A 25448-nucleotide genomic window follows, 5' to 3' on the forward strand; every position below is an offset into this window, starting at 1 on the left:
TATGTAAATAAAAATAACAAGAAGAAGAAAGCGTTCCAGCATGAGTTTCCTGTCCTACATATGAAATGATTGAGTTTTTAGTGGATCTCTGTCCTTATTATTGTATGTTCGGACAAAAAGTAGGGATAATAAAAATTGCACCCTGCAGGAAGAAAACACAGAGACAACAGGAGCCCAAATGGTGCAGTATGTCACAGTACCAGAAGCATGTAAAATATGCGAATGTATTATACTCACAAAGGTGGGTTGCAGAAGGGCAACCGACCACTAGAAGCAGGTGGAGATGTATAACCCCGACTCCACTCGGGTGACCAGACGGAGCTGGTGATGGTCGCACTTTTGATAAAAAGCAAACCTCAAATGACCAAAACTGGTCAAAGAGGGTTGATCCCCCTCCAAAAGGAGGGTGAAGGCACAAGGTAAAGGGGGAAGAGGCGCCCAGAGCAGATAAAATACGTTAAAAACAAATAAAATGAAAAAAGTGAGGTGGCTTACCTCAATGAAGACAAATTCACGTATTAAAAGAATTTTATTGCACTGGCAACGCGTTTCGTGGGTGCATACCCACTTCCTCAGGCCAAATAGCAGTGCCTAATAGTGCTTGTAGCCACAAATAAGGCGCCTTATTTGTGGCTACAAGCACTATTAGGCACTGCTATTTGGCCTGAGGAAGTGGGTATGCACCCACGAAACGCGTTGCCAGTGCAATAAAATTCTATTAATACGTGAATTTGTCTTCATTGAGGTAAGCCACCTCACTTTTTTCATTTTATTTGTTTTTAACGTATTTTATCTGCTCTGGGCGCCTCTTCCCCCTTTACATTATTGTATGTTGTTCAAATTGTATTTTATTTCTCATTATAGGAATCAGTAGGTTTCCTTTTTTTTTGGGTTGATAATACATTTATATTTAATTTTACAAAACTGATTAACAAGGAGAATTCTGCTCCCCTACTTTGATCATTTCCACCGAAGAAATACACTGCTACCAAAATGCCCTTGTAATTAATAAGTAAAGCATTCTTACCTTTTCTAATCAGATTTGTAATCTCGGGTTCTGCAACAGTAACATGATCAGCTGCATTTGTAATTTTTTTCAGTAAGATATCAGCTTGTTTTGACAGCTCAGAAAATGTTTTGGCCCTAATATGATAACTATTAGCTGGGTGAGATGCAATTTGGGTCATCTGTGTTTCGTTGGACTGTGCGATCCCCACTGTAAAGACTTTGACATTTTCTTGACGAAGTAGATAAGCTGCCTCTGAAACATTGTCTCCAGAGGACCTGTGGGTGACCAGGATAGCGATCTGTAGTATTCCCTCCTTCTTTCTGCTAGCCTCTGAATCCCCAAACACTTCCAGTCTTGTAAAATTAATGGCCGCACCAATGTTAGAAATCTTCTCTTTCGAAATTTCAATTCCTTCCAGTAATTGTTCCACATGAGACTGGTTGATTCCCACATCCAAGGAAGCAATTTTTTTTGCTACGCTGTTAAACACTACTATTCCCACATGGACACAGTAGTTGCTAACCTCCAAGCCAGACACAACATTTTTTAAAAAATTGTTTAAGTCTTTGCTGTCCCTCGGGCTTTGTTGGGATACGTCCACCATAAACACCATATCTGTAGCCAGAGCTTTGTCACAAACTTTAAAAAGGAAACATGAAAATATATGTATAAGTATTAATGCATTGAGGAGTAAAATTGTTAAAATAATGTTATATAGTTAATGATAAGGTTTACACTATAGAAAAACAATAAGTTTCTTCACATTATTGTGGTAATTGATAACATAGCTATATTCTAGAAAAATATACCAAAGGTGTTTATTTAAGAGCAAAACTATTTTTGACAGTTCCATACAATTTGTGGAAATTGTTATCTTGCTTTTAGATGGCACTGTCCACTGTTAAGGCACTCTGTTAGAATTGATGTGTGATTTGTAAAATGGCTCTATGGCCTTGATTCATCAAGCTGCGCTGCTAAAGCAGCACAACTTAATGTGAGGGAGCTATGCACACCTTACATACCAGCACTCACTGCTATGTAAGGAGCATGCTTTCCTTAGTTACGCGTGTTGCTTGCACAGCAATGCGTGTAAATTTAACTGTGGGCGGTCCTGTGTAGTATCACGACTGCGATACTTCACTAGTGGGCGCTACTATGCTTAATTAACATAGTTACTACTATGTAAATTAACATAGTAGTGTCCACTATTGAAGTATCGCGGTCGCGATACTTCACAGGACCACCCGCAGTTAAAGTTACGTGCATTGCTATGTAACTTACATAGCAGTGAGTGCTGTTCTGTAAGGCGTGCACAGCGAGCGCTTCCTTTACATTAAAGGGGCACTGTGGCGAAAAATGGCGAAAAATATGTGCAAACATAGACAAATAAGAAGTTTTTCCAGAGCAAAATGAGCCATACATTACTTTTCTCCTATGTTGCTGTCACTTACAGTAGGTAGTAGAAATCTGACAGAAGCGACAGGGTTTGGACTAGTCAATCTCTTCATAGGGGATTCTCAGCAAGGCTTTTATTCTTTATAAAGATATTCCCTAAAAAGGGTTTAAACAATGATGCTGGCCAGCCTCCCTGCTCGCTACACAGTTTTTTGGCAGTTGGACAGAGCAACTGCCATTCACTAAGTGCTTTGGAAAATAAATAAATCCATGAGAATCCCCCCCCATGAAGAGATGGACTAGTCCAAAACCTGTCGCTTCTGTCAGATTCCTACTACCTACTGTAAGTGGCAGCAACATAGGAGAAAAGTAATTGACGGCTCAGTTTACTCTGGAAAAAACATACTTCTTATTTGTCTCTGTTTGCACATATTTTAAATTTTAAAATGTTTCGCCACAGTGCCCCTTTAAGCTGTGCTGCTTAAGCAGAGCAGCTTGATGAATCAAGGCCTATAGTTGCAATGAAAACATATTTTTATCATCAAACTGCAGGCGAAAGAAGAAGCAAATTAACTATATCCACAACATTTTAGACGCTACTGTATTACTGCAGTAAGATGTTTGGAGATTCTCATTACCTGCTGTTGCATTATCTGTGATTTTAGGGACATCAGTTGTGGTTGTTATAAGAGGTGTTTGGATGGTCGTTATTACATTTCCTGAAAAGCAAAAAGATATATATTATTTCATATTAAAGCCTTTCCATATTTAGATCCCAATCATAATGGTAGTTTTGAGAGTAATTATTATGCCTGGATTAAACATTTAAACAATATTCTTAGTCGTATGATGCCTGTAAATGCCATGGGCCATGACTGAATGCAGTCACATTCTTGAAACAGACGCTGTGAGAAGCCTTCAGCTTTTGAGCTCAAACATGCTCATTGCCATTTCATTATTGACTGATTTGCCTCAGAAACAAGGAACAGAAAGAACCATATTGGATAATGACATAATAGGGGGTGTGGCCAAATAAAAGACTTGTAAATACCCTGGAAGTGGCATTAGGGCAGATAAATCTTTAGAAGATAAGCAATAGGTATTTTCTGCTTCAAACTATGTTCTTGTTTAAAAACACATCTATATCGTCGACAAATCTAATGTTGGCAGTTAATTAAAAAGCAGGGGCGCTGACGATTGAGCAGTAATATTGTCGTCACATAAACCACAATGTTGTGTATAATTTGGGTGCTAGTGCAAAAACTAGAAAATATATGTAGCAATGACAAACAGTGATATCAGTGGAGGGACAATTTAGCTGCAGATGGATAAGTTAGTGTTAGAAGTAGGTATAAGGTGGGTTAGTGTGTGGGAAGAGGGTTAGGTAAAGTGATAGTAGAATAATGGTTTATTGATATAATATACTAGCATTTTCTCTGTGTACACATTAATTATGTGATAAAAATAAAGTTAATATTAGAGTATGTATGTGGCTTGATTAGATTTTTTTTTTATTTAGAGGAGAGGTGGTATTCAGTAGTTGAACCACCCCATGTGATCATTACAGGGAACTAGAGTAGAATCTGTATACTTGTAAAGTAAAGCTGTCTGGGTCAAAGGAGAAGTCCCCAGCATCCAGGACAGAATTGACAAGGTACAATTCCCCAGTGCAAAACTAGTGAAAGACATAAAAATGTGCAAATACATAAAATCGATGATATATTCAAACAATGAAGAAAAGCAGAAAAGGTGAATGAGTTTGAGAAAAAGGAAAACAAAGAGAGTATGGGTTGAGAAACAGGGAAAAGTAGAAAATATGTGTTACAGAAAAACACACCATGCAAATCTTTTATTGAAAAAAAAAAAACCCTAGGATCTGGATTTCTCAAATGAATAAAAAAAAAACTTTACATTTTTTTCTGTACAACTCATATTGTAGTTTTCAATGAACTTCCATAAAATGATATCAGTGTGTCCACCTTTGATCAAAATGCAGCCACCACTGGCTTTGTACAAAGCTACACGACTGTTAAGCCCTTGCTGCTCCAAACCATATCTAATCAATAAAAATGACTACTGTATATTATCCACTATAAGTTGAGAAGCGTAGGACTGACTCAAAGTATAAAAGTGTGGAGGCCGTCTTATACTTGAGTCAATCCAAAATTTCACATTGTATAGCCAGGAATGGGGGTGGCTCTTTCTCTCCCCTTCCCCAGTGCTAAAGAAGACAGTTTGCTGCAAAGCCCCCTCCCTTCCACCACCACACAAATGTGTGTCTCTCTATCTCTCCCCCTCTGTGTAATTTAATGCAGAGTGAGCACTGAAGGGGAAGCAGTAACTCGCTGATCCACCACTGAATCCTCTTTTCAGTGTGGTGATGGGAGGGAGGGGGCTTTGCAGCAATCTCCCTTCTTTAGCACTGGGGAAGGGGGAGAGAAAGAGAGATAGGGAGAGGGGATCCCTTTGCATGGTGGTGGGAGGGAGGGGGGCTTTGCAGCAAGCTGCCTGCTTTAGGGAGACAAATGCTGGCTGCTGCATCCTACACATCCAGTGATACAATAGGTTTTTCTTTTTATACTCAGGATATCAAACTTATTTTCATTAAATAAAACACTTGACACAATCCAGCTGCTGTAATCACAAAATATGCTTAAAAGCAATATATAACAAAAGGCACCTGTTACATTTGAAAGACGAATTCTTAATTAATAGTGTACCACAATTATCACAATATAGTTTAGCAAAAAACATTGTAAAAAGATTGTGTGGTTGAACTTTTATCTACTAGCCAACAGACTTCTACAAAATTGTGTAATGTCATTAGCCAGGAAACATTTTCTTTTCTACTCAAAAGCACTGTGGAAAGCCAATTGTGTCTGCTGTTCCATATCATGCAACCAGGACAGAAAAAGGGAAACACCCTACAATAGTTCAGTTCAGGAGTTGTTATATGAATGAGGCAGTCTCCTCTTCATCTTTTTATACCAGTCTGTGCAGAGTCACTGGGTACAGTCATATCAACTTTCAATGAATTTTGGCATTGCTTTTCCATGTTTAAATATTATTTTACAGTATGGCACTCTCCTTTTACCAAAGCTATGCATATTTTCCTGGTTGGCTTTATCCAGCACTTCATATTTTCCTGGCCTGGTGTATTGTGCTAAACAGAAAAGCTTCACTGTATCTATCTGTGATTGCCCCTGTCACCATAGAGGCACACACTAATGTCAAATGGAGTAGGTTCTCATCACAGCATACAGGTAATTTGTTCCAAGTAACTACAAGTTTTAAAAGTGGGATCATGTCATTTGATAAAAAGTTACCTTGAGGTGCAGAGCACTTATGGTCAATGCAAATATTTTCTGCTTGCATACAAATTTCATACAAATGGTATGGAGCTTGAAATTGGACCTATCAAATAACTTCCTGCCTATGCTGATTGGTCATATTTCAAGCTGCAAGTATTTTGAATGAAATTTGCATGCAAGAAGACAATATTTGCACCTAATTAACCATCTCTGCTTAGGACAGTTGGCAGAACTGGAAAATCAAAAATGTCAATCAAATAATGGTAGTTAGAGAAGATCTATGAAGTGCTCAAAGGTACAGTTATATACCCAAATATGTATGCCCCATGCATGTTGTTACTTATGAGAAACAAAGTAAATGAACAAATCTAAGTCCATTAGTGTTTTTAATACATAATACAATGATTGCTTACCGATAACAGTTAACACATTTTTCATGCATACAGCGTAATGTGCAAAACTTTGTGTACATATATTGCTCAAAACTTTGTTCAAAGAGTTGAAGTTTAGTGAAATATGAGCTGACATGAAATAAGTGCACTCTTGCCTTGCATTATTAGAGTCTCAGATTCAAATCTCTGCATGGACCCTATCTGCATTGAGCTAGCATGTTCTTTCTGCTTTTGAATGGGTTTTCTCCAGGCACTCTGGTTTTCTCCCAACATCCCTAAAGCACACTGATAAGTTAAAGTATAACAGATGCGAAAGCGTCTGATATAAACTGAAGCTGTACTGGGTAGGTGGGCATAATAATCACCGCGCCTCCCATTCCCCTCCGTCCCCATACGCTCTTCTCCGGTCTGTCCCATCGTCCTGACTGACTTCGGCGACTCCAAACCCGGACATACCGCACCGTGCATGCGCAGTATGTTTGTTCTGCTCCCCTGTGGCTGCACTGAGTGACATCACAGGACAGGAGCGCACTCGCTCCCCCACATCTCCAATTAGCACTCATGCCGGGACACAAGAGTGAGTGCGCTCCTGTCCTGTGACGACACTATGCAGCCATAGGGGTGCAGAATGCATGTGCAGCGCAGTATGTCCGGGTTTGGAGTAGCCGAAGTCACCCAGGACATGGGACAGACCAGAGAAGATCGGCGGAGGGTAATGTGAGGCGCAGAGGGTAAGGTAAGGTAAGGTGAGTATTTGATTATACCGCCCTACCCAGTACAGCTTCAGTTTATGAAAAGGAAATTTCAGCGCTCACAATTAATTTGTAACCACCCCAGATGGCACAACCACCTCTCTGGGTATATAAAGTCCCAATGGCACCTAGCCACAAAAGTCCAAATATGAATAAACAACTATATGGGGTGCTGCAGGATATGCCAGGTTGTACTGGTAAAGTTTATGCAGGTAGATGATCGTGCGCTCCCCCTCTTCCACAATAAGCACGTTTCCAATGAAATTGTAAAGATATAGATCCCCTCTCGGGTACAGACAGGCTCTCCTCCTCACTCATGCAGGATGTGGAAAAAATAAAATAAAAAAATAAAAACAAGAGGTCCTCTTGTTTTTATTTTTTCCACATCCTGCATGAGTGAGGAGGAGAGCCCAGCGGAGCCCAGCAGAGCCAGCAATCACTGGAGGATAAACAGTAGCCAGAGAGGCGACGGGGGGGCCAACACCCCCGGATGCGCGATTTGGTCACTTGAGACCTAAGGATCTGGTGAGTCTGTACCCGAGAGGGGATCTATATCTTTACAATTTCATTGGAAACGTGCTTATTGTGGAAGAGGGGGAGCGCACGATCATCTACCAGCTTCAGTTTATACCAGATGCTTTCGCATCTGGTATCCTTTAAGTGACCTTGGACTATGGTAGGGACTCAGGACAATGCGGTTCACTGGTGCCGGCCCACTTCCTCAGGTCAATACAGTGCCCTAATGGCAATATGGTGTAGAGCTACTCATGCTCAGATGGTATTGCCACTAAAGCATTCCTGAGGAAGCAGGCCAGGACCCATGAAAAGCAATGTCTTTATGTGTTTAAATCTATATATTGTTTTCCAATAACATTGATTTGTTCTTCAAGAGAGGTAAGGCACATAACCTCTCCTATACAATTATAGTTGTCTTTAGCATCAAGTATTATTCTCAGGACCCCTCCACCAGGGTTTTCTAGATGCTTTATGAACTATACTACTTTGATGAAAACCCTATTTTGTTCACTCTAGCTGCTTTTAGTTAGTGACATGACTATATACTGCGTGCAGTGCTGCAAAAGAACTTAGCACTGTATAAATACATAATGATAATGAAAAAGACACTAAAATAATTTAGCCCCAAAAAGCCTTTAATCTGATAGGATAAGGAAAATATAAACATAAAGATAGTGCCTTACACAGTTTATCAGTAGGTGCTGTTTCACACCAGTGGCGATGCTTCAGTAATGGTGCTGCACTTGCGATTCCAAAAGTGCTGCATGCAGCATTTCAGGAGTTATTCTCGTTCCTTGATTGAGAATTGCGGCATAATTGCCATGATTCTTCTGCGATTTTCAGTGTGAAACAGCCCTCAGTGCCCATATCTTAGTATCGACACAATACTAAGAAAGAGAGCACAACACTTAGAATCTCAGTAACACATGTTTACCCATGAAAATTTAATTTTACTTTATCTATACTGAGTTTTGGCAAAAAATAAAACTTGAAATATAGCTACAGTGCCAAGTAAAAATTTTAACTGTACCTTTATTTAATAACACACTGATTTACAAAGTGCTATAAGTGCTATAAGACTATGCTATGTTACATTTCCTCACCTTGATCAAATTCCACATCTCTCTTCCTGATCACCTTTTGAATGGTTGTCATCATATCCTTTGAAAATGAATTTAAGTCTCGAAGATTGACTATCTTTAAAGAAAATTCAGGAGATGTTGCCATAGCTGCCAGATCATCGGAGGAAGCATCCTTTACTCCAGCAGCAATAATTCTGATGCCATCCTGTTTTAGAGCAACAGCTGATGGATTCACATCATCACTAGATGATCCAGATGTGATTACAACAAGAACACGTGGGTATTTTGATTTGTCTCTTCCATTTTTGTCCCCAACAAAGATTTCATGGATCTTTGTTATGGCATTTCCAGTCCTCAATAATCCACCTTGAAATAAAAACTTATTTTTGATATAGTTCAGCATAGGTTTTTCTGTCTTGTACGTTGATAGACTAAAAGCAACATTTATATCATCGCTGTACTGTACCAGCCCAATACGATACTGATTAACTCCTATCTGCATATTACCAATCGTTTTTGATAGAAAGGACTTCAGCTGGTTGAAGGTCTTTTCTCCCATATTGTTTGAGCTGTCGAGAAGAAATATAAGATCTCCATATTCGGGAATATCTGAAATTCAGAAGACCGGACAGCATTATGAGAAATAAAGAAAATATTCAGCAGTGGGAACATATTGTAAAGTCTTACCAGTGTCTTGAGTGTATGAAAGTTGCAACCAACTAAGCATCATAAGCAAGCCCAGGACGAGCTTCATTGTTGTGGTCCAGCAGAGCCAGTATGAATGAAATCTGAAGGCAGAAATATGACAGATTAATCCTACTGAATACCAATAATTCATCCCATAGTCATAGTTAATTGCTGATAATTTTACTTTAGAAGGTACATTTTAGTTGTTCTTTACATGAAAAAAAAATGTTCTGTAATAAATATTCAGATGATGGAATGCAGTATCCGATAACTCAAAAAAAATGTTTTATACCCATACCTCTTTTACAAAAGAAAAACAAAATCCAGTGTGCATACTCTTAATGGCACTGTGTGTTGGCACACCATAAATATATACTAAGTATATGGCAACCATGATATCAGCCATATGATTGTTGTAAGACACTGAACAAATGTATCAGGTGATGCTGCTTTCTAACAATTAATTGTGTAGAAGATCTTGTAGTGCACTGCTGGGCTGTGATTCATGATATTATAAGACGGCATACAACCTTTGAAGTCTATGTGATTATGTGTTAATTTATGCAAGTTTTTTTTTATTGGGAAAAACTGTTGTGTAAGGGTGAATACTGTGGAGCATCTCAGGACATTCCACACGGGTAACGGAGCACCTATAAGTATTCTGTTTGGTAACTAATCTGATGAATTAACTTTATGGGAATCCAACTGCTTAAAGCCAATGGGTACCGCGTAAAAAATAAAAAAGTCAGATCCTAACCTAAGGAGAGGGAAGGCTCGGTCCTAATGAGCCTTCCCTCTCCTCTCCCGGTGCCCTCGGTGCTGCGCTGGCTCCCCGTTCACGTCCGCTGCCGCAGGGACTTTGGAGGTCTTCGGGAGCACTCGGGCTTCCGAAGACGGGCCGCTCCATACTACGCACGTGCGATTGCGTCATAGATGACGCTTGCGCATGCGTAGTATGGAGCGGCCCGTCTTCGGGAGCCCGAGTGCTCCCGAAGGCTTCCGAAACATCCCTTCAGCTGCGGAAGTGGCAGTATTTCACCGAACTGGTCGGATACTGCTACGGGGGATCCTGCGTGGGACTGGGCATCGGGAGAGGAGAGGGAAGGCTCATTAGGACCGAACCTTCCCTCTCCTTAGGTGAGTATCTGACTATTTTTTAGGTGGTAAACATTCACTTCAAAGTGGATCCGAGATGAACTTTTATTCATTGCATAATTGTGTTCCTTACATATAGTTTATAGGGCATTCCTCAAGCCAAATACTTTTTTGTTTGTTTTAATACTCTAATTCCCTATAAACTAAACAAGCCTCGCCCACAGCTTTTCACAGTGCCTTGGCATTTTCAGAAAATAGCAAGAGCTTATAGGAGCTCAGTTTAGGCAGGGGGAGGTGTTACTAGCCATTGATTTCAGAGGCAGAGGGGAGGAGGGAGGAGGAGAGGGGACTTAATTTACACAGAGGCAAGCTGATAGCATCTCCAGCTCTCAGCCTGTGACAATGTGACAAACAGAACATGGCTGCCCTCATTGTATCACGGGAATAAATATTCATAAACTGTTGAAACTGTTTGCAGATAGATTTGCTGTGTAAACGATCTAAACTTTAGATAATATATATAGACAACTTACTTACTTGTTATAGTTAGTTTTTCATCTCGGATTCGCTTTAAACCCTTGCTTAACTGCTTAAATCTCTACAATGTAAAGCCTGCTTTACTGTATTTGTTAACTCAATGGATTGGAACCACTGGGCCTTAAAGGACAACTGAAGTGAGAGGGATATGGAGACTGCCATATGTATTTCATTTTAAGCAATACCAGATGCCTGGCTATCTCGCTGATCCTCTGCCTCTTAAGCCCAATCTACACGATACGATTCTTTGTGCGATTCGATTACGATTCTATTTACGATCCGATTAAATCCGACATGTCCGATCGGAATTCGATTCAATTTGATTTGTCATTGCAAAACAATGGCAAATCGAATTGAATCGAGTCCCAATCGGACATGTTGGATTTAATCGGATCGTAAATATAATCGTAATCGAATCGCACAAAGAATCATATCGTGTAGATGGGGTTTAACACTTTTAGCCATAGACCATGAACAAGCATGCAGCAGATCAGGTGTCTTTGACATTATTGTCAGATCTGATAGGATTAACTGCATGTTTCTGGTGTGATTCAGACACTACTGCAACCAGGCAACTGGTATTGCTTAAAAGGAAATAAATATTGCAGCCTTCATATACTTTTCACTTCAGTTGTCCTTTAATGATAGAAATTAAGTGTGTTCCTTAAATCCTAGTTATTGTTTTTTTTTTTTTTTTTTTTTACATTTTCACATTTTGTGATAGTTTTTTATGCTATATCAGCCTTTCATGCTTATACAGGAATTAGGACTTTCCTGCAGTTTAAATATAATAATATGTAAGGTTAATTTGCTGGTACACACTTATTACAATTCCCCCTTCTGTGGTGTGACGTGCTTTAGATACAAATCATTTTTTTGTTTTTTGTTTTGTTTTTCTGATGTGGGTCGCCTTCAATGTTTCCCCAGTATTTACTCTTGCCTTCCAGCTTGAAGTGCTGTATATATAATAGCAATGTAACATTTAGCTCAGCTTAATTTGGACTGGCCGTACCCCACCCCCGTGTATTCTGAGCCCAGCTTAATCCACTTAGTAGCATTTACTGCCCAGAGGGGTGAGGAATGCATTGCTAAGCACTTTGTTGCCACGTAACGACATCTGTAGTGCCAGATACAAGATACATCACTAATGAAATGGGAGGTTATGGTTTGAAGTGGGAGTGACTATTGTGTCAGGAGTTAAAAGACCACGCCCCAAACAATATGGAGAGCGTTCTCTCTGTTTTATGCCCGGTTATGCATCTGATGATGTACAAAATGGCACAAAACAATGGAAAGGCCACAGCAAGTTTCATCATCAGTGTTGATTGTGAATTTTCACCAAAGTCATTTTCGCATCGAAAATCCCGTTTTCGCTTTCGTCGAATTTTCGCAAAACTTAGCTTAAATTTTTGCCCAATAGTGAAATTTAAAGGGAAAGTTCCATATTTTCACCTAAATACTAAATTTCGAAAATAACTGCTGTATTCGACATGAGCTTAGCATGAAAATTTTAAAATTGATAAGAAGTAATGTCTTCTCTCCCCATATTAGGCCTCCCATGATTCTTAGCAGCACAATTGACCCAGAAACCATATAACTACAACCAATTAAACAACAGACAGTTCCCTGAGTATAAGACTAGCTCTCTGACACACCAGCATCTGTTGGGAAGAGTGTAACAATTGTGGAACTTTCTCCGTGATCAGCGCACAACACGTGCGCTGACACGGCGGAAATTCTCTACAAGCGTATATTTGCAGGCACCCAGCAAAAGGTGCTACGCACCTGTAGAGGGAAATTCCTGTCGGCAGATGGCGCTGGGGAGTGCAGAGGAACCAATCCTCTGTACCTCCACAAGTGCCAGACAGGAATTGTACGAAGCGCAGAACGCAATCGCAAGAGAGGCGATTGCGAATGAGATTGAGCAAAGGGACAGGTTGTATGTGTGTGCGCCAATCCAGTCGCCACCCCGCGACCGCGCACACACAACAGCAGATATGAAATAGGAACGCGATCGCGAGAGGTGCGATCGCCAGACGTGACACAAGGCAGATCAGAATAGAATACGAGGGTAGCAAAGGCACAGCACATAATACAATAAGGAGATACGGAAAATAACAAACGCTAGCTAAACGCGAACACCGCACTCATTCGCAACAGTGCACGCGGTTATGCGCGGTCTCCACGTGATAAGCACAATAGAGACAAGCACGCCTAACTAACCATCGACAGACAAACATGAAACAGAGGACGCGAGCGCTTGCTTAACGGTTACCTCACCGAGCCACCAGCAAGCGTAGCAGACAAGACAGACACACGAAAACAGGGACAAGCGAGAGATAGGATCCACAGCACTAGCGAAAAGTGGCTAGCGCGATCCAGGTACAGAGTAGCAGAACAGAAGGATCCCCAGCGCTAGCGAAAAGTAGCTAGCGCGATCCCAGGAGACAGAACAGAAGAGATAGCTGGTAGCAACCACTGCACCAGCTATACTCCAAGAACAGAGATCAGAACCATTTCCTGTCGACCACCTTTGGGGCAGGACAATGGCAACAGGCAAGACAAGACAGAACAGGCAATACAGATAATACAACCTGACTGGGCTAGAAGGGGAGCCTAAAGCAACCCCCAGGAATTAACTATACTAGATAGCAATGGCTGACACTCCAGCAGTGTCCATCAGGAACAGACCATGGAAAGGAAATGACCAGCAAAGCCTTCTGGGAAACATAAAGCTCTTATAGTGCCAGTCATCAAAGAAGGCAGGTAGGGGATTTGCATAACGAATGTATGCAAATTCCCCAGCAAGAGAACAGACCAGAACCTGCAATGGAAAGACAGGTCTCTGTTCCAGAGTCCTGCAGCATGCAAACCTAAACAATGGTCAAAAGGCTGCCTGCCTGCGCAGGCAGCTGAGCGGATTCTCACAGTACCCCCCCCCCCCCCCCTCTAGGGATGGATTCCAGACATCCCTCCAAACTGGTATCATCACAAAACTCTAACTGAAGACTCAAGAAGGTCGGGGCAAGGCCCAATTCCAGAGTCAGTCCATCCGAAACCGACCTCATCGGAAGCAGAAGCCACCAAAACATGCCCATCAGCACTACAAGTCTCAGCGTAACACCCATCAGGACTGTGGACACCAGAGAAGAAGCCATCGACACCCTCCAGACAATACCCACCACCTTCCAAGGAGCGTCCAAGAATACCAAACCTGCCGCAATACCTGTTCGAAGTGTCCCTTACAACACCAAAGCCATTGCTGATCGTATTCAGGGCACCAAGCAAAACCTTTCCCGGAATCTCCCAGAACGCCTTGAAGCTCCGCAGAGATCCCAAGAAGCCAGAACGCTCACCAGGCTCACATGGAGAACCACCAAGAACCCCTATGGAACCTATGATCATTCCAGACTCAAAATTAGCAGGACACCCATCAAGATCAGGACTTTCAGGAACCACTTCTGGGCATGCAAGCAGGCAGGCTATATCGGAACATGTCTCCACTGAGGAAGCATCTGAGTACGCTGGTAACCGAGGCACACTTGGGCTTTCTGGGTCACAGAGCACATCGGGGTACACTAGTACAGGAGAAACCTCAGGACATGTCGGGGAACTGCCAACTTCAGAGTCCGACACGACAAGACCAAAACCAGTACCGGGCAGAAAATCATCACGAGTAAAGGTCACAGGTACTGGTCTTTCAAAAGAAGACTCGGACTCAAATTCAGAATTTTCTGTAACTGTAATATCATCATTGACTACACATGAATGAAGCTCCACAAGAGCTGCAAAAGTAGTCAGCAAGGCAGCAATGCCTACGGAAGAGGGTAACACCTCAGAAGGACTTGGGGGGCAGGAGACATCTCCTACAAGTTCTACACCCTTTGGGAGGAACTCGGAGACCTCCAGAACATCAAACAAGACCTCAGGAACATCATTTTTCAAGTTTTCTAAGAAGGATTCTGTACTATCCATGTTACAGGGCAAAACTGGAACTTTATTTTGGGAACAGGGCAGATGTCCCAGGGAAGGTTCCACCATAAACTGAGACTGAATTTCATCATCATGAGTGGAACATACAGGAATATTCACTGGACCACACACTGACTCCCTAACTTTAATCTCGCTGCACCCAGAATTCTGCGTAGCAGTCAAACTAGCTTGCAACTCCAAAACTGCAGAAAGACAGGTAAAAATAGCAGCAATACCTAGACGAGCCTCTAGGGGCAGGGCAGGAGATATTGTACAAGGCAATATTGACTCATCCAGAGTACAGGGTGGAGAGTCAGAACTTTCTTCAAAGCAAGAAAGGGACTCCCAAATGTCAGTGTGATTGGACATCGTTTTGTTATTCATGGTACAGGGCAGGTTCAGAAAAAGCGTCTCTGAATAAGGCAAAGAAGGTTCAGCATCAGATTCGCAAAACTGAAGCGCTGTCTCACTCTTAGATTCGGCTAACAATGTCAAATCCGAGGAGCCAGGACACAAAACTTGCGAATCAAAAATCACTTTAGGTTGTGAAACTGACGCTTCCATAGCGCAAACCTCCGCGATCTGCGGAGCAGACTGCAAGGCATCCAGGACCGAAACGCTGGAGCAACTGTCCCCAGGCAACGGGCCCTTACAGGTGTGAACAGGGCGAGACAGAGACTTATCTGCAGAAGAAATAGTGACATCAACAGGACAAACTTTATTAGGCATATTAATTTTACTTTTGACGCTGCATAGTCGAGAACTCTTCCCCATAGCAGGGTCACAGACGGAAGATCTCAAAGATCTGTTACTAAATGACAAAGGATCCCACACATCCTTGAGGAAACCGGCAGACTCATGCCGATCACAATCTGCAGGAACATCCGAGAAACAGGCATCAGATCGCACAGATTCAAACTGCACACTGTCAGGAGAGAATCCTTCAGGATTCGCACAGTAATCAACCACAGCGGCACACTCATTCATTTCAGATTGCACAAAGTCAAGACTCTCATGCTTTACCCCAGAAAGGCAGGAACAATCATCCGACAATGATGTCTCTTTATTGGAATCAATTGGTTGGTGTGTGTGCAACTCATCCAAAATCGTTTGCCATACATAGATCACCAGATTCACATCATCCTTGTCACATTCATCGGAATCAATCAGAAAATACATTGAATCGAGACAAGCATTCAAGACATTTTCGCTTTTTGCGATATAAAAATCGCAAAAGGCTTTCCAATCAAAATCGAATTCTTCCAGCAAGGCCCCAATATCCCAGGAAGCAAATGGGGGTTCAAACAGGCCAGTATCCAAATAATCTCCATAGGGGTGGAGTTCAGGAACAAGAACAGATTGTTTAACTGCTTTAATATAGTGTGCGATCCTACCTATAGCAGGATCCACATGAGCTTTGGATTGGGGCAAAAAAGCCGGAGACGGAACAACATCATTACAAACATCAACAGGGAGTGTTTTATTCCGATGCTTGCGTTTTTTAGTGTTTCTCTTTTTAGCCACTTTGCATGTCTGCTGTTTAAAACCTGAAGTGGCAACAGACACATTGAACTGATTGTCATACTGAAAAGTTTTGCATGGAAGGAAAAGATCAGCTGACTTATCAGCAGCTACACACTCAATCAGAGCAGGTGGCAAGCCAGGCAGTTTAAACCAGTGAGAGAATATCACTGCAAGAAACTGATACAGATTACCATTCCAGGAATTGATTTTTAACAAATCATATGCCCAGGTGATCAAATCGTCTTTTAAGAGCACATAGGCAAAAAGAAGAGCCGACGTGGACGGATCAGAAATCTGAAAGGTGGGATTCAGACAAAACCTCACACATTCAGAAAGAAATTCCGCCTTGGTCTCTGAATTTAGCCTTTTAAAGCTCTTAAAGACACAGGACCCAAACTCGACAAAATCGTACAAATCAGAAATTCCATCTACACTGGGGTTTTGGGTTTGGCTGGTCATTCTGTAACGATTGTGGAACTTTCTCCGTGATCAGCGCACAACACGTGCGCTGACACGGCGGAAATCCTCCACAAGCGTATATTTGCAGGCACCCAGCAAAAGGTGCTACGCACCTGTAGAGGGAAATTCCTGTCGGCAGATGGCGCTGGGGAGTGCAGAGGAACCAATCCTCTGTACCTCCACAAGTGCCAGACAGGAATTGTACGAAGCGCAGAACGCAAGCGCAAGAGAGGCGATTGCGAATGAGATTGAGCAAAGGGACAGGTTGTATGTGTGTGCGCCAATCCAGTCGCCACCCCGCGACCGCGCACACACAACAGCAGATATGAAATAGGAACGCGATCGCGAGAGGTGCGATCGCCAGACGTGACACAAGGCAGATCAGAATAGAATACAAGGGTAGCAAAGGCACAGCAAATAATACAATAAGGAGATACGGAAAATAACAAACGCTAGCTAACCGCGAACACCGCACTCATTCGCAACAGTGCACGCGGTTAGTGGTGCTCAAATACCCCTTTTTAAAGTTCGAGTTTGGTCGAATTCGAATAGTAAATTATTCGAGGTCAGTCGAATATTCGAGTCGAATAAATTTTACTATTCGATTCGACCTCGGACTTCGAGCTCACTATTCGAGTCGGTATTCGAGCTCATTATTCGAGCTGACTATTCGAATTGGCCTTAAATAGCTTCCCAACACTTGTTTTGAGGGTGAATGATGCAAGAAACATATTTTTTTCCAAGTAACAACAGCAAGTGATTATGTGGGGATGTTCCTTTAAAAAAAAAAAGGTGAAAAGAGAAGTTGTGTCCAGAATTTTGTTCAGTACTGTATATACTTCTTCTTCTTCTTCTTCTTCTTTATCTTCTATATCTTCTTCTTCTTCTTCTTCTATATCTTCTTCTTCTTCTTCTATATTGTCTTCTTCTTCTTCTTCTTCTTCTTCATCTTCTTCTTCTTCATCTTCTTCATCTTCATCTTCTTCATCTTCTTCTTCATCTTCTTCATCTTCATCTTCTTCATCTTCTTCTTCATCTTCTTCATCTTCATCTTCTTCATCTTCTTCTTCTTCATCTTCTTCATCTTCTTCTTCATCTTCATCTTCTTCATCTTCTTCTTCTTCTTCTTCTTCTTCTTCATCTTCTTCTTCTTCTTCTTCTTCATCTTCTTCTTCTTCATCTTCTTCTTCTTCATCTTCTTCATCTTCATCTTCTTCTTCTTCATCTTCTTCTTCTTCATCTTCTTCATCTTCATCTTCTTCTTCTTCTTCTTCTTCTTCTTCTTCTTCTTCTTCTTCTTCTTCTTCTTCTTCTTCTTCTTCTTCTTCTTCTTCTTCTTCTTCTTCTTCTTCTTCTTCTTCTTCTTCTTCATCTTCTTCTTCTTCTTCTTCATCTTCTTCTTCTTCATCTTCTTCTTCTTCATCTTCTCCTATATCGTCTTCTTCTTCTTCACTTATTTCTCTTTTCATTTTTTTTTTTTAAAGAAATGCAGCTATTTTTGAGCGTAACAACAAATAGCTGGTGGCGCACGCATGTTGGAAGCGCCATTGTATGTGCTCCCTGGCAGTGGAAACACACAGACAGCAGGAGGTAAATTCAGCAGCAGGAGGAGGAGGATGAGTGTGTGGCAGCATGCAGTCAATGAGGCAGGCAGCGTGACATAATAGCCCTGGTACCTAGCGGTGATACCAGGGCTGTAAATAAACACAACAGGAGGTCCCAGACAGCGGTCGTGCAGCCCACATTGTGTCCAATACACAACTGGGACAACACAGTTTTCAACCCGGGCACCTCAGAAAAATTAAACCTTTTTTTGTAATGGTTTTGTAGTTTTGGTTTTACAACCAATTACACAGATATATAGCTATTTTTTGACGTAATAGCTGGTGGCAGAGTGGCAGCAGAAGGTAAATCTGTGTACCCTGGCGGTGGGAAACACAGACAGACAGCAGCAGCAGCAGGAGGAGGAATGGAGGAGTAATTATGTGAGCAGCTATTGTTTGACGTAATAGCTGGTGGCAGTGTGGCAGCAGAAGGTAATTCTGTGTACCCTGGCAGTGGGAAACACAGACAGACAGCAGCAGCAGGAGTAATGGAGGAGTAGTGTGAGTGTGGCAGCAGGTAGACAGCGTGACATAATAGCCCTGGTACCTAGCGGTGATACCAGGCCGTAAATAAACACAACAGGAGGTCCCAGACAGCGGTCGTGCAGCCCACATTGTGTCCAATACACAACTGGGACAACACAGTTTTCAACCCGGGCACCTCAGAAAAATTAAACCTTTTTTTGTAATGGTTTTGTAGTTTTGGTTTTACAACCAATTACACAGATATATAGCTATTTTTTGACGTAATAGCTGGTGGCAGAGTGGCAGCAGAAGGTAAATCTGTGTACCCTGGCGGTGGGAAACACAGACAGACAGCAGCAGCAGCAGGAGGAGGAATGGAGGAGTAATTATGTGAGCAGCTATTGTTTGACGTAATAGCTGGTGGCAGTGTGGCAGCAGAAGGTAATTCTGTGTACCCTGGCAGTGGGAAACACAGACAGACAGCAGCAGCAGGAGTAATGGAGGAGTAGTGTGAGTGTGGCAGCAGGTAGACAGCGTGACATAATAGCCCTGGTACCTAGCGGTGATACCAGGCCGTAAATAAACACAACAGGAGGTCCCAGACAGCGGTCGTGCAGCCCACATTGTGTCCAATACACAACTGGGACAACACAGTTTTCAACCCGGGCACCTCAGAAAAATTAAACCTTTTTTTGTAATGGTTTTGTAGTTTTGGTTTTACAACCAATTACACAGATATATAGCTATTTTTTGACGTAATAGCTGGTGGCAGAGTGGCAGCAGAAGGTAAATCTGTGTACCCTGGCGGTGGGAAACACAGACAGACAGCAGCAGCAGGAGTAATGGAGGAGTAGTGTGAGTGTGGCAGCAGGTAGACAGCGTGACATAATAGCCCTGGTACCTAGCGGTGATACCAGGCCGTAAATAAACACAACAGGAGGTCCCAGACAGCGGTCGTGCAGCCCACATTGTGTCCAATACACAACTGGGACAACACAGTTTTCAACCCGGGCACCTCAGAAAAATTAAACCTTTTTTTTTTTAATGGTTTTTTGGTTTTGTTTGTAAAAGAAATTACACAGATATATAGCTATTTTTTGACGTAATAGCTGGTGGCAGAGTGGCAGCAGAAGGTAAATCTGTGTACCCTGGCGGTGGGAAACACAGACAGACAGCAGCAGCAGCACACAGCAGCCCACTGTAGGTGTAAAATGTGTGGCTGCAGGCGACGTAATAGTCAAAGTGAACCAGGCTGGCTTAGTGAGCAGGAGCCAGGAGGTGGTAAAGGGTGGTAAGGCACATTAACGATGGTTCTTAGCCAGTTCATGTCCCCCTCTCGCCGACAACAGGGGCCAGGAACTCGCCTTCCACCCACGCCTGGTTCATCTTGAGAAACGTCAGTCTGTCCACAGACTTGTGAGACAGACGTGAGCGTTTCTCGGTGACCACGCCACCAGCTGCACTGAAGCAGCGCTCGGACAGCACGCTGGAAGGGGGGCAGGACAGCACTTCCAGGGCGTACTGCGCCAGCTCGCTCCAGATCTCCAGGCGCTTGACCCAATACTCCATGGGATCAACAGGGGCATCGCTGTCAAGCCCGCTGTAGGACCCCATGTAGTCAGCCACCATGCGGGTCAGGCGCTGGCTGTGACCGGTGGAGGATGCTGCTGCATGCACCTCCTCTCTAGTCACTGCTGCCGGAGCCTCTACAGTCCTGTAGAGCTCGTGGCTGAGAGACAGCAGGTCTGTGGGGCGCTTGCTGCTCGATGCAGGCACCTGCTGCTGCCTCTGTGCTGGCTGCTGGACAGTGGGGGTGGAAGGCTGGGGGAAGGCTTCGTCCAAGCGCTCAACAAGGGCCTGCTGCAAGCTCCTTATTTGTTGCGCTGGGTCTCCTCCTGCAGGCGGCAGGAACTGGCTCAACTTCCCCTTGAGGCGTGGGTCCAACATCATGCTGATCCAGATGTCCTCCCTCTGCTTCATCTGGATCACCCTGGGGTCTCTGCGCAGGCACGTCAGCATGTGCGCTGCCATTGGGAAGAGGCGGGCCACGTCTGCTGGCACATCGACGGCAGTGCTGCTGTCCTCATCCTCCTCCTCTGCCTCGTCAGCCTCATCCTCTCTCCACCCCCGCACCAACTCAGCTGCACTGTGCTGCTCCCCCTCATCAGCAGCAAGGTCAGGGACCTCCACCAAGTCCTCCTCCTCCTCCCCCTCAGAGGTGGACTGTGCAGCTGCTTGCCGCTCCTGCTGGTCCAAGGCTGCCGCTCCCTGTTCCAGCAAAGCATCGAGGGCCCTGTTCAGCAGACAAACCAGGGGCACCCACTCGCAGACCATAGCATGGTCCCTGCTCACCATGTTAGTGGCCTGCAGAAAGGGAGCCAGCACTAAGCACACCTGCTGCATGTGCCTCCAGTCATCATCGGGGACGATGGACGGGATGTTGCTGGTTTTGTCCCTTCTCTGAGCGGCGGAAACAGTGGCCAGGGCAAGGTACTGTTTGACAGCGCGCTTCTGTTCAACCAGACGCTCCAACATCGCCAGGGTGGAGTTCCAGCGAGTCGGAACGTCAAGGATCAGCCGATGGCGTGGCAGATCCAGCTCCTTTTGCACGTCTTCCAGGCTCGCACAGGCTGCAGCCGAGCGCCGGAAGTGATGCACAACGTTCCTTGCCGTTTCCAGCAGTTCGCCCATCCCCTGGTAGGTGCGCAAGAACTTCTGCACTACCAGGTTCAGCACGTGGGCAAGACAAGGGATGTGGGTCAGGTTTCCCCTGTCTATTGCGGCAACCAGATTGGCCCCATTGTCGGCCACCACCTCTCCGACTCTGAGGCCTCTGGGGGTCAGCCAAATCCTCTCCTGCTCCTGGAGTTTGGCCAACACATGGGTTGCCGTCAGCTTGGTCTTCCCAAGGCTGACCAAGTGCAGCAGCGCTTGGCAGTGGCGGGCCTTCACGCTGCTGCTGAGGCGGGGGGTTTGGCCAGGTGTGCCGGAGGATGGCAGAGGATCGGAGGAACCTGCTGCAGTTCCCCTGACCCTGCGGGGTGGCACCACCCACTGTGTTGCTGCTGCTGCTGTGCCCGCTGCTGCTCTCCCATCCTCACCCCCTTCCACCAAGCTGACCCAGTGGACAGTGAAGGACAGGTAGCGGCCTGTCCCGAAGCGGCTGCTCCAGGAGTCCATGGTGACGTGGACCCTTTCACCAACCGCGTGCTCCAGCCCTCGCTCCACATTGGCCATCACAAAGCGGTGCAGTGCAGGAATGGCCTTGCGGGAGAAAAAGTGTCTGCTGGGGAGCTGCCAGTCTGGGGCTGCGCAAGCAAGCAGCGCACGAATGTCGCTCCCCTCCTGCACGAGCGTGTACGGCAGGAGTTGGGAGCACATGGCCCGTGCCAGCAAGCCGTTCAGCTGCCGCACGCGACGGCTGCTGGGAGGCAGAGCCCTAACCACCCCCTGGAAGGACTCGCTCAAAAGGCTCTGGCGTGGCCTTTTGCTGGCACGGGAATCAGCAGACACAGCGGAGGAGGCCACTGAGGACTGGCTGCCAGAACAGGCCTCAGTGTCGGCGGCAGGAGTTGCAGAGGGGGGAGGAGCAGTGCGTTTCCGCACTCCTGCTGGTGCTGCTGGAGGAGCAGGAGGGCGGGTGGCTGCTGTTGCTGCTGCTGCTGCTGAAGGCTGTGCAGTGATGGGTGTGGTGCCACTGCCAGCACCAGATGCCTTCAGCCTCTGGAACTCCTGATGCTGGTGGAAATGTTTCGCAGCAAGGTGGTTGATGAGCGAGCTGGTGCAGAACTTTAAGGGGTCTGCACCTCTGCTCAACTTCCGCTGACAGTGGTTGCAAGTGGCGTACTTGCTGTACACTGTGGGCATGGTGAAAAAGCGCCAGATTGGTGACAGAAACATCCCCCTACGGCATGGAAGCGCTGCTGCCTGTCTCCCTGTGGTGGTTGGGGGTGGGGCTTGGGGGGCTTGGGTGCGGCTGGTGGTGGTACTGGCAGATGCTGCTGCTGCTGCTGCTGAGCCTGAGACACCAGCAGGCTGTGGGACCTGCCTACTGCTGCTGCCAATGCTTGCAATGATGCGCCTCCTTGCAAGGCCCACAAGAGCATCCTCCTCCTCCTCCTCAGAGCTGCTGAGGACGACATCCCCTAGAGGTGGTGGCACCCAGTCTCTGTCTGTCACCGGGTCATCAACATCCTCCCCCTCCTGAAACATGTCCTGCTGGGATGAGGACCCCCCAAACTCCTCTCCTGATGCATGGATGGGCTGCTTGACTGTCGCCACAGTCTTGCTGTCCAATCCCTCATCCCCCAAAGTGCCCATCAGCATCTCCTCCTCAAGATCGCCAACAACAGCAGACAATTTACTCATGATGCCTGGGGTCAAAAGACTGCTGAATGACAGGTCGGCGAGTGACGGTGAACTGGCCTCCTCCCCAGACCCTGCTGGGCGGCTGCTGCGAACAGGGGTGGTGGTGGTGGTGGTGAGGGTGGAGGCCTCAGATGCAGAGCTGATGGCGGGCTGCTCATCCTCCGTCATGAGTTGCACCACAGTGTCTGCATGCTTTTCCTCAATGGGACGTTTCCGACCCGGCTGGAGGAAAATCGGAGCAGGTGCTACACGCTGCTGCTGCTGTGTCTCTGCAGCGTGAGTTGCAGATGCTCCTGCTGGGCGGCGCCCAAGGCGTCCACGGCCAGTGGCTATGGGAGGAATGTTAGCCACTGACGCTGCTGCTGCTGCTGCGGAACTGTGCATGGTGGCGCGCCCGCGCCCGCGGCTTGCCACAATGCTGCTCCCTCTCCTCCTGATTCCCTTGCTGCCCTTCCCCTTGCCCAAACCGCGCTGGCTGCCACTTCCAGACATCTTCGATGTTTTGGGCGTATAGACAAAAGTTTTTTAAAAGGGCGGGTGAAAAGTGGGGTACTTTAATGGAGTGGGTTGGTGGGTGAGGTGACTGAGTGAGTGTCCCTAGTACAGTAAGTAAGTAGTAACAGTCAGGAAGTACAACTAGCAGTTACAATAATCAGTAATCACAAGTAAATTTTGTGTGTGTACACTACAGACAGTGAGTGCACGCACGCGCAAACACGCGCAGGAGCTAGCCTATGAACAGTGACTGAGTGAGTGTCCCTAGTACAGTAAGTAAGTAAGTAGTAACAGTCAGTAAGTACAACTAACTAATTACAATAATCAATCAGTTATCAGAAGGAAATAGAGTGTGTGTAGTGTGTACACAGACAGTGAGTGCACACACGCAGGAGCTAGTAGCCTATGAACAGTGACTGAGTGTCCTAGACTCCTAGTACAGTAAGTAGTAACAGTAAGTACAACTAACTAATTACAATAATCAATCAGTTATCAGAAGGAAATAGAGTGTGTGTAGTGTGTACACAGACAGTGAGTGCACACACGCAGGAGCTAGTAGCCTATGAACAGTGACTGAGTGTCCTAGACTCCTAGTACAGTAAGTAGTAACAGTAAGTACAACTAACTAATTACAATAATCAATCAGTTATCAGAAGGAAATAGAGTGTGTGTAGTGTGTACACAGACAGTGAGTGCACACACGCAGGAGCTAGTAGCCTATGAACAGTGACTGAGTGTCCTAGACTCCTAGTACAGTAAGTAGTAACAGTGAGTACAACTAACTAATTACAATATTCAATTACAATAATCAATCAGTTATCAGAACTTGGAAATAGAGTGTGTGTAGTGTGTACACAGACAGTGAGTGCACACACGCAGGAGCAGCTAGTAGCCTATGAACAGTGACAGTGAGTGTCCTAGTACAGTTACAGTATATAACTACAATACTAATACAATCAGTAGTAAAGGACAGCAGAAATACTGGTATAGAATAGAGAGAAATAAACAGAGGACAGGAGGACAGCTGCCCACACAGGCAGGCCCTGAGGCCTAAAGCTGTAAGCCTGCAGCAGCTGGCCTGTCTCTATGTAACACAAAAGCCTACTAACTAAAATACAATGTCTAACTAACTAACAACAATATAGGTGTGTATAGGAGGTGTATGTGAGCAAAAACGCTAGGTAAATGACCACAATAAAGCTCTTGCTAAGCCAAAGCACAAAGGAGCAACTCTCTCTCTATGCAAGTCTCAGGCAAGGACGGAGAAACGTAACATGGCGGCCGCTATTTATAGGGTAGGGGCTGGCCAGGGTCCCCCTCTGTGATTGGCTGCCGTCAGAGGGCCTGGGAGCCCTCTGATTGGCTCTAAGGACATCAATCTGGGCTATGACGCTATTCGAGCTCGGTACCGAGCTCGAATAGCGCCGTTTGCTCGAATAGCTCGAATAGTGAATGGGCTATTCGAGTGTACGCGAATAGCCCATTCGAATAGCTACAGCTATTCGGAGCTCGAATACCGAGCTCGAATAGCTGGAAAAGAGCTCGAATATTCGAGCTACTCGAATATTCGAGCTCTGCTGAGCACCACTGCACGCGGTTATGCGCGGTCTCCACGTGATAAGCACAATAGAGACAAGCACGCCTAACTAACCATCGACAGACAAACATGAAACAGAGGACGCGAGCGCTTGCTTAACGGTTACCTCACCGAGCCACCAGCAAGCGTAGCAGACAAGACAGACACACGAAAACAGGGACAAGCGAGAGATAGGATCCACAGCACTA

At 44.9% G+C, this 25448-nt stretch overlaps 1 protein-coding gene across 1 annotated transcript in view; it reads right to left on the reverse strand.

Moving 5' to 3' along the window:
* The window catches only part of LOC137543662 (collagen alpha-6(VI) chain-like), a gene marked incomplete at its 3' end in the record, with an annotated part of 216497 nt that overhangs the window by 123856 nt on the left and 67193 nt on the right, over positions 1-25448 (reverse strand). Inside the window, exons 2-5 of the mRNA XM_068264789.1 lie at positions 9145-9245; positions 8479-9066; positions 3043-3123; positions 1028-1648 (exon numbers count right to left, since the gene is read on the reverse strand). Coding sequence (XP_068120890.1) covers positions 1028-1648; positions 3043-3123; positions 8479-9066; positions 9145-9211 — 1357 coding nt within the window. The remainder of the gene's footprint in view (positions 1-1027; positions 1649-3042; positions 3124-8478; positions 9067-9144; positions 9246-25448) is intronic.

Source organism: Hyperolius riggenbachi, unplaced genomic scaffold (assembly GCF_040937935.1).
Source record: "Hyperolius riggenbachi isolate aHypRig1 unplaced genomic scaffold, aHypRig1.pri scaffold_146, whole genome shotgun sequence".
Classification (NCBI taxonomy): Eukaryota; Metazoa; Chordata; class Amphibia; order Anura; family Hyperoliidae; genus Hyperolius; species Hyperolius riggenbachi.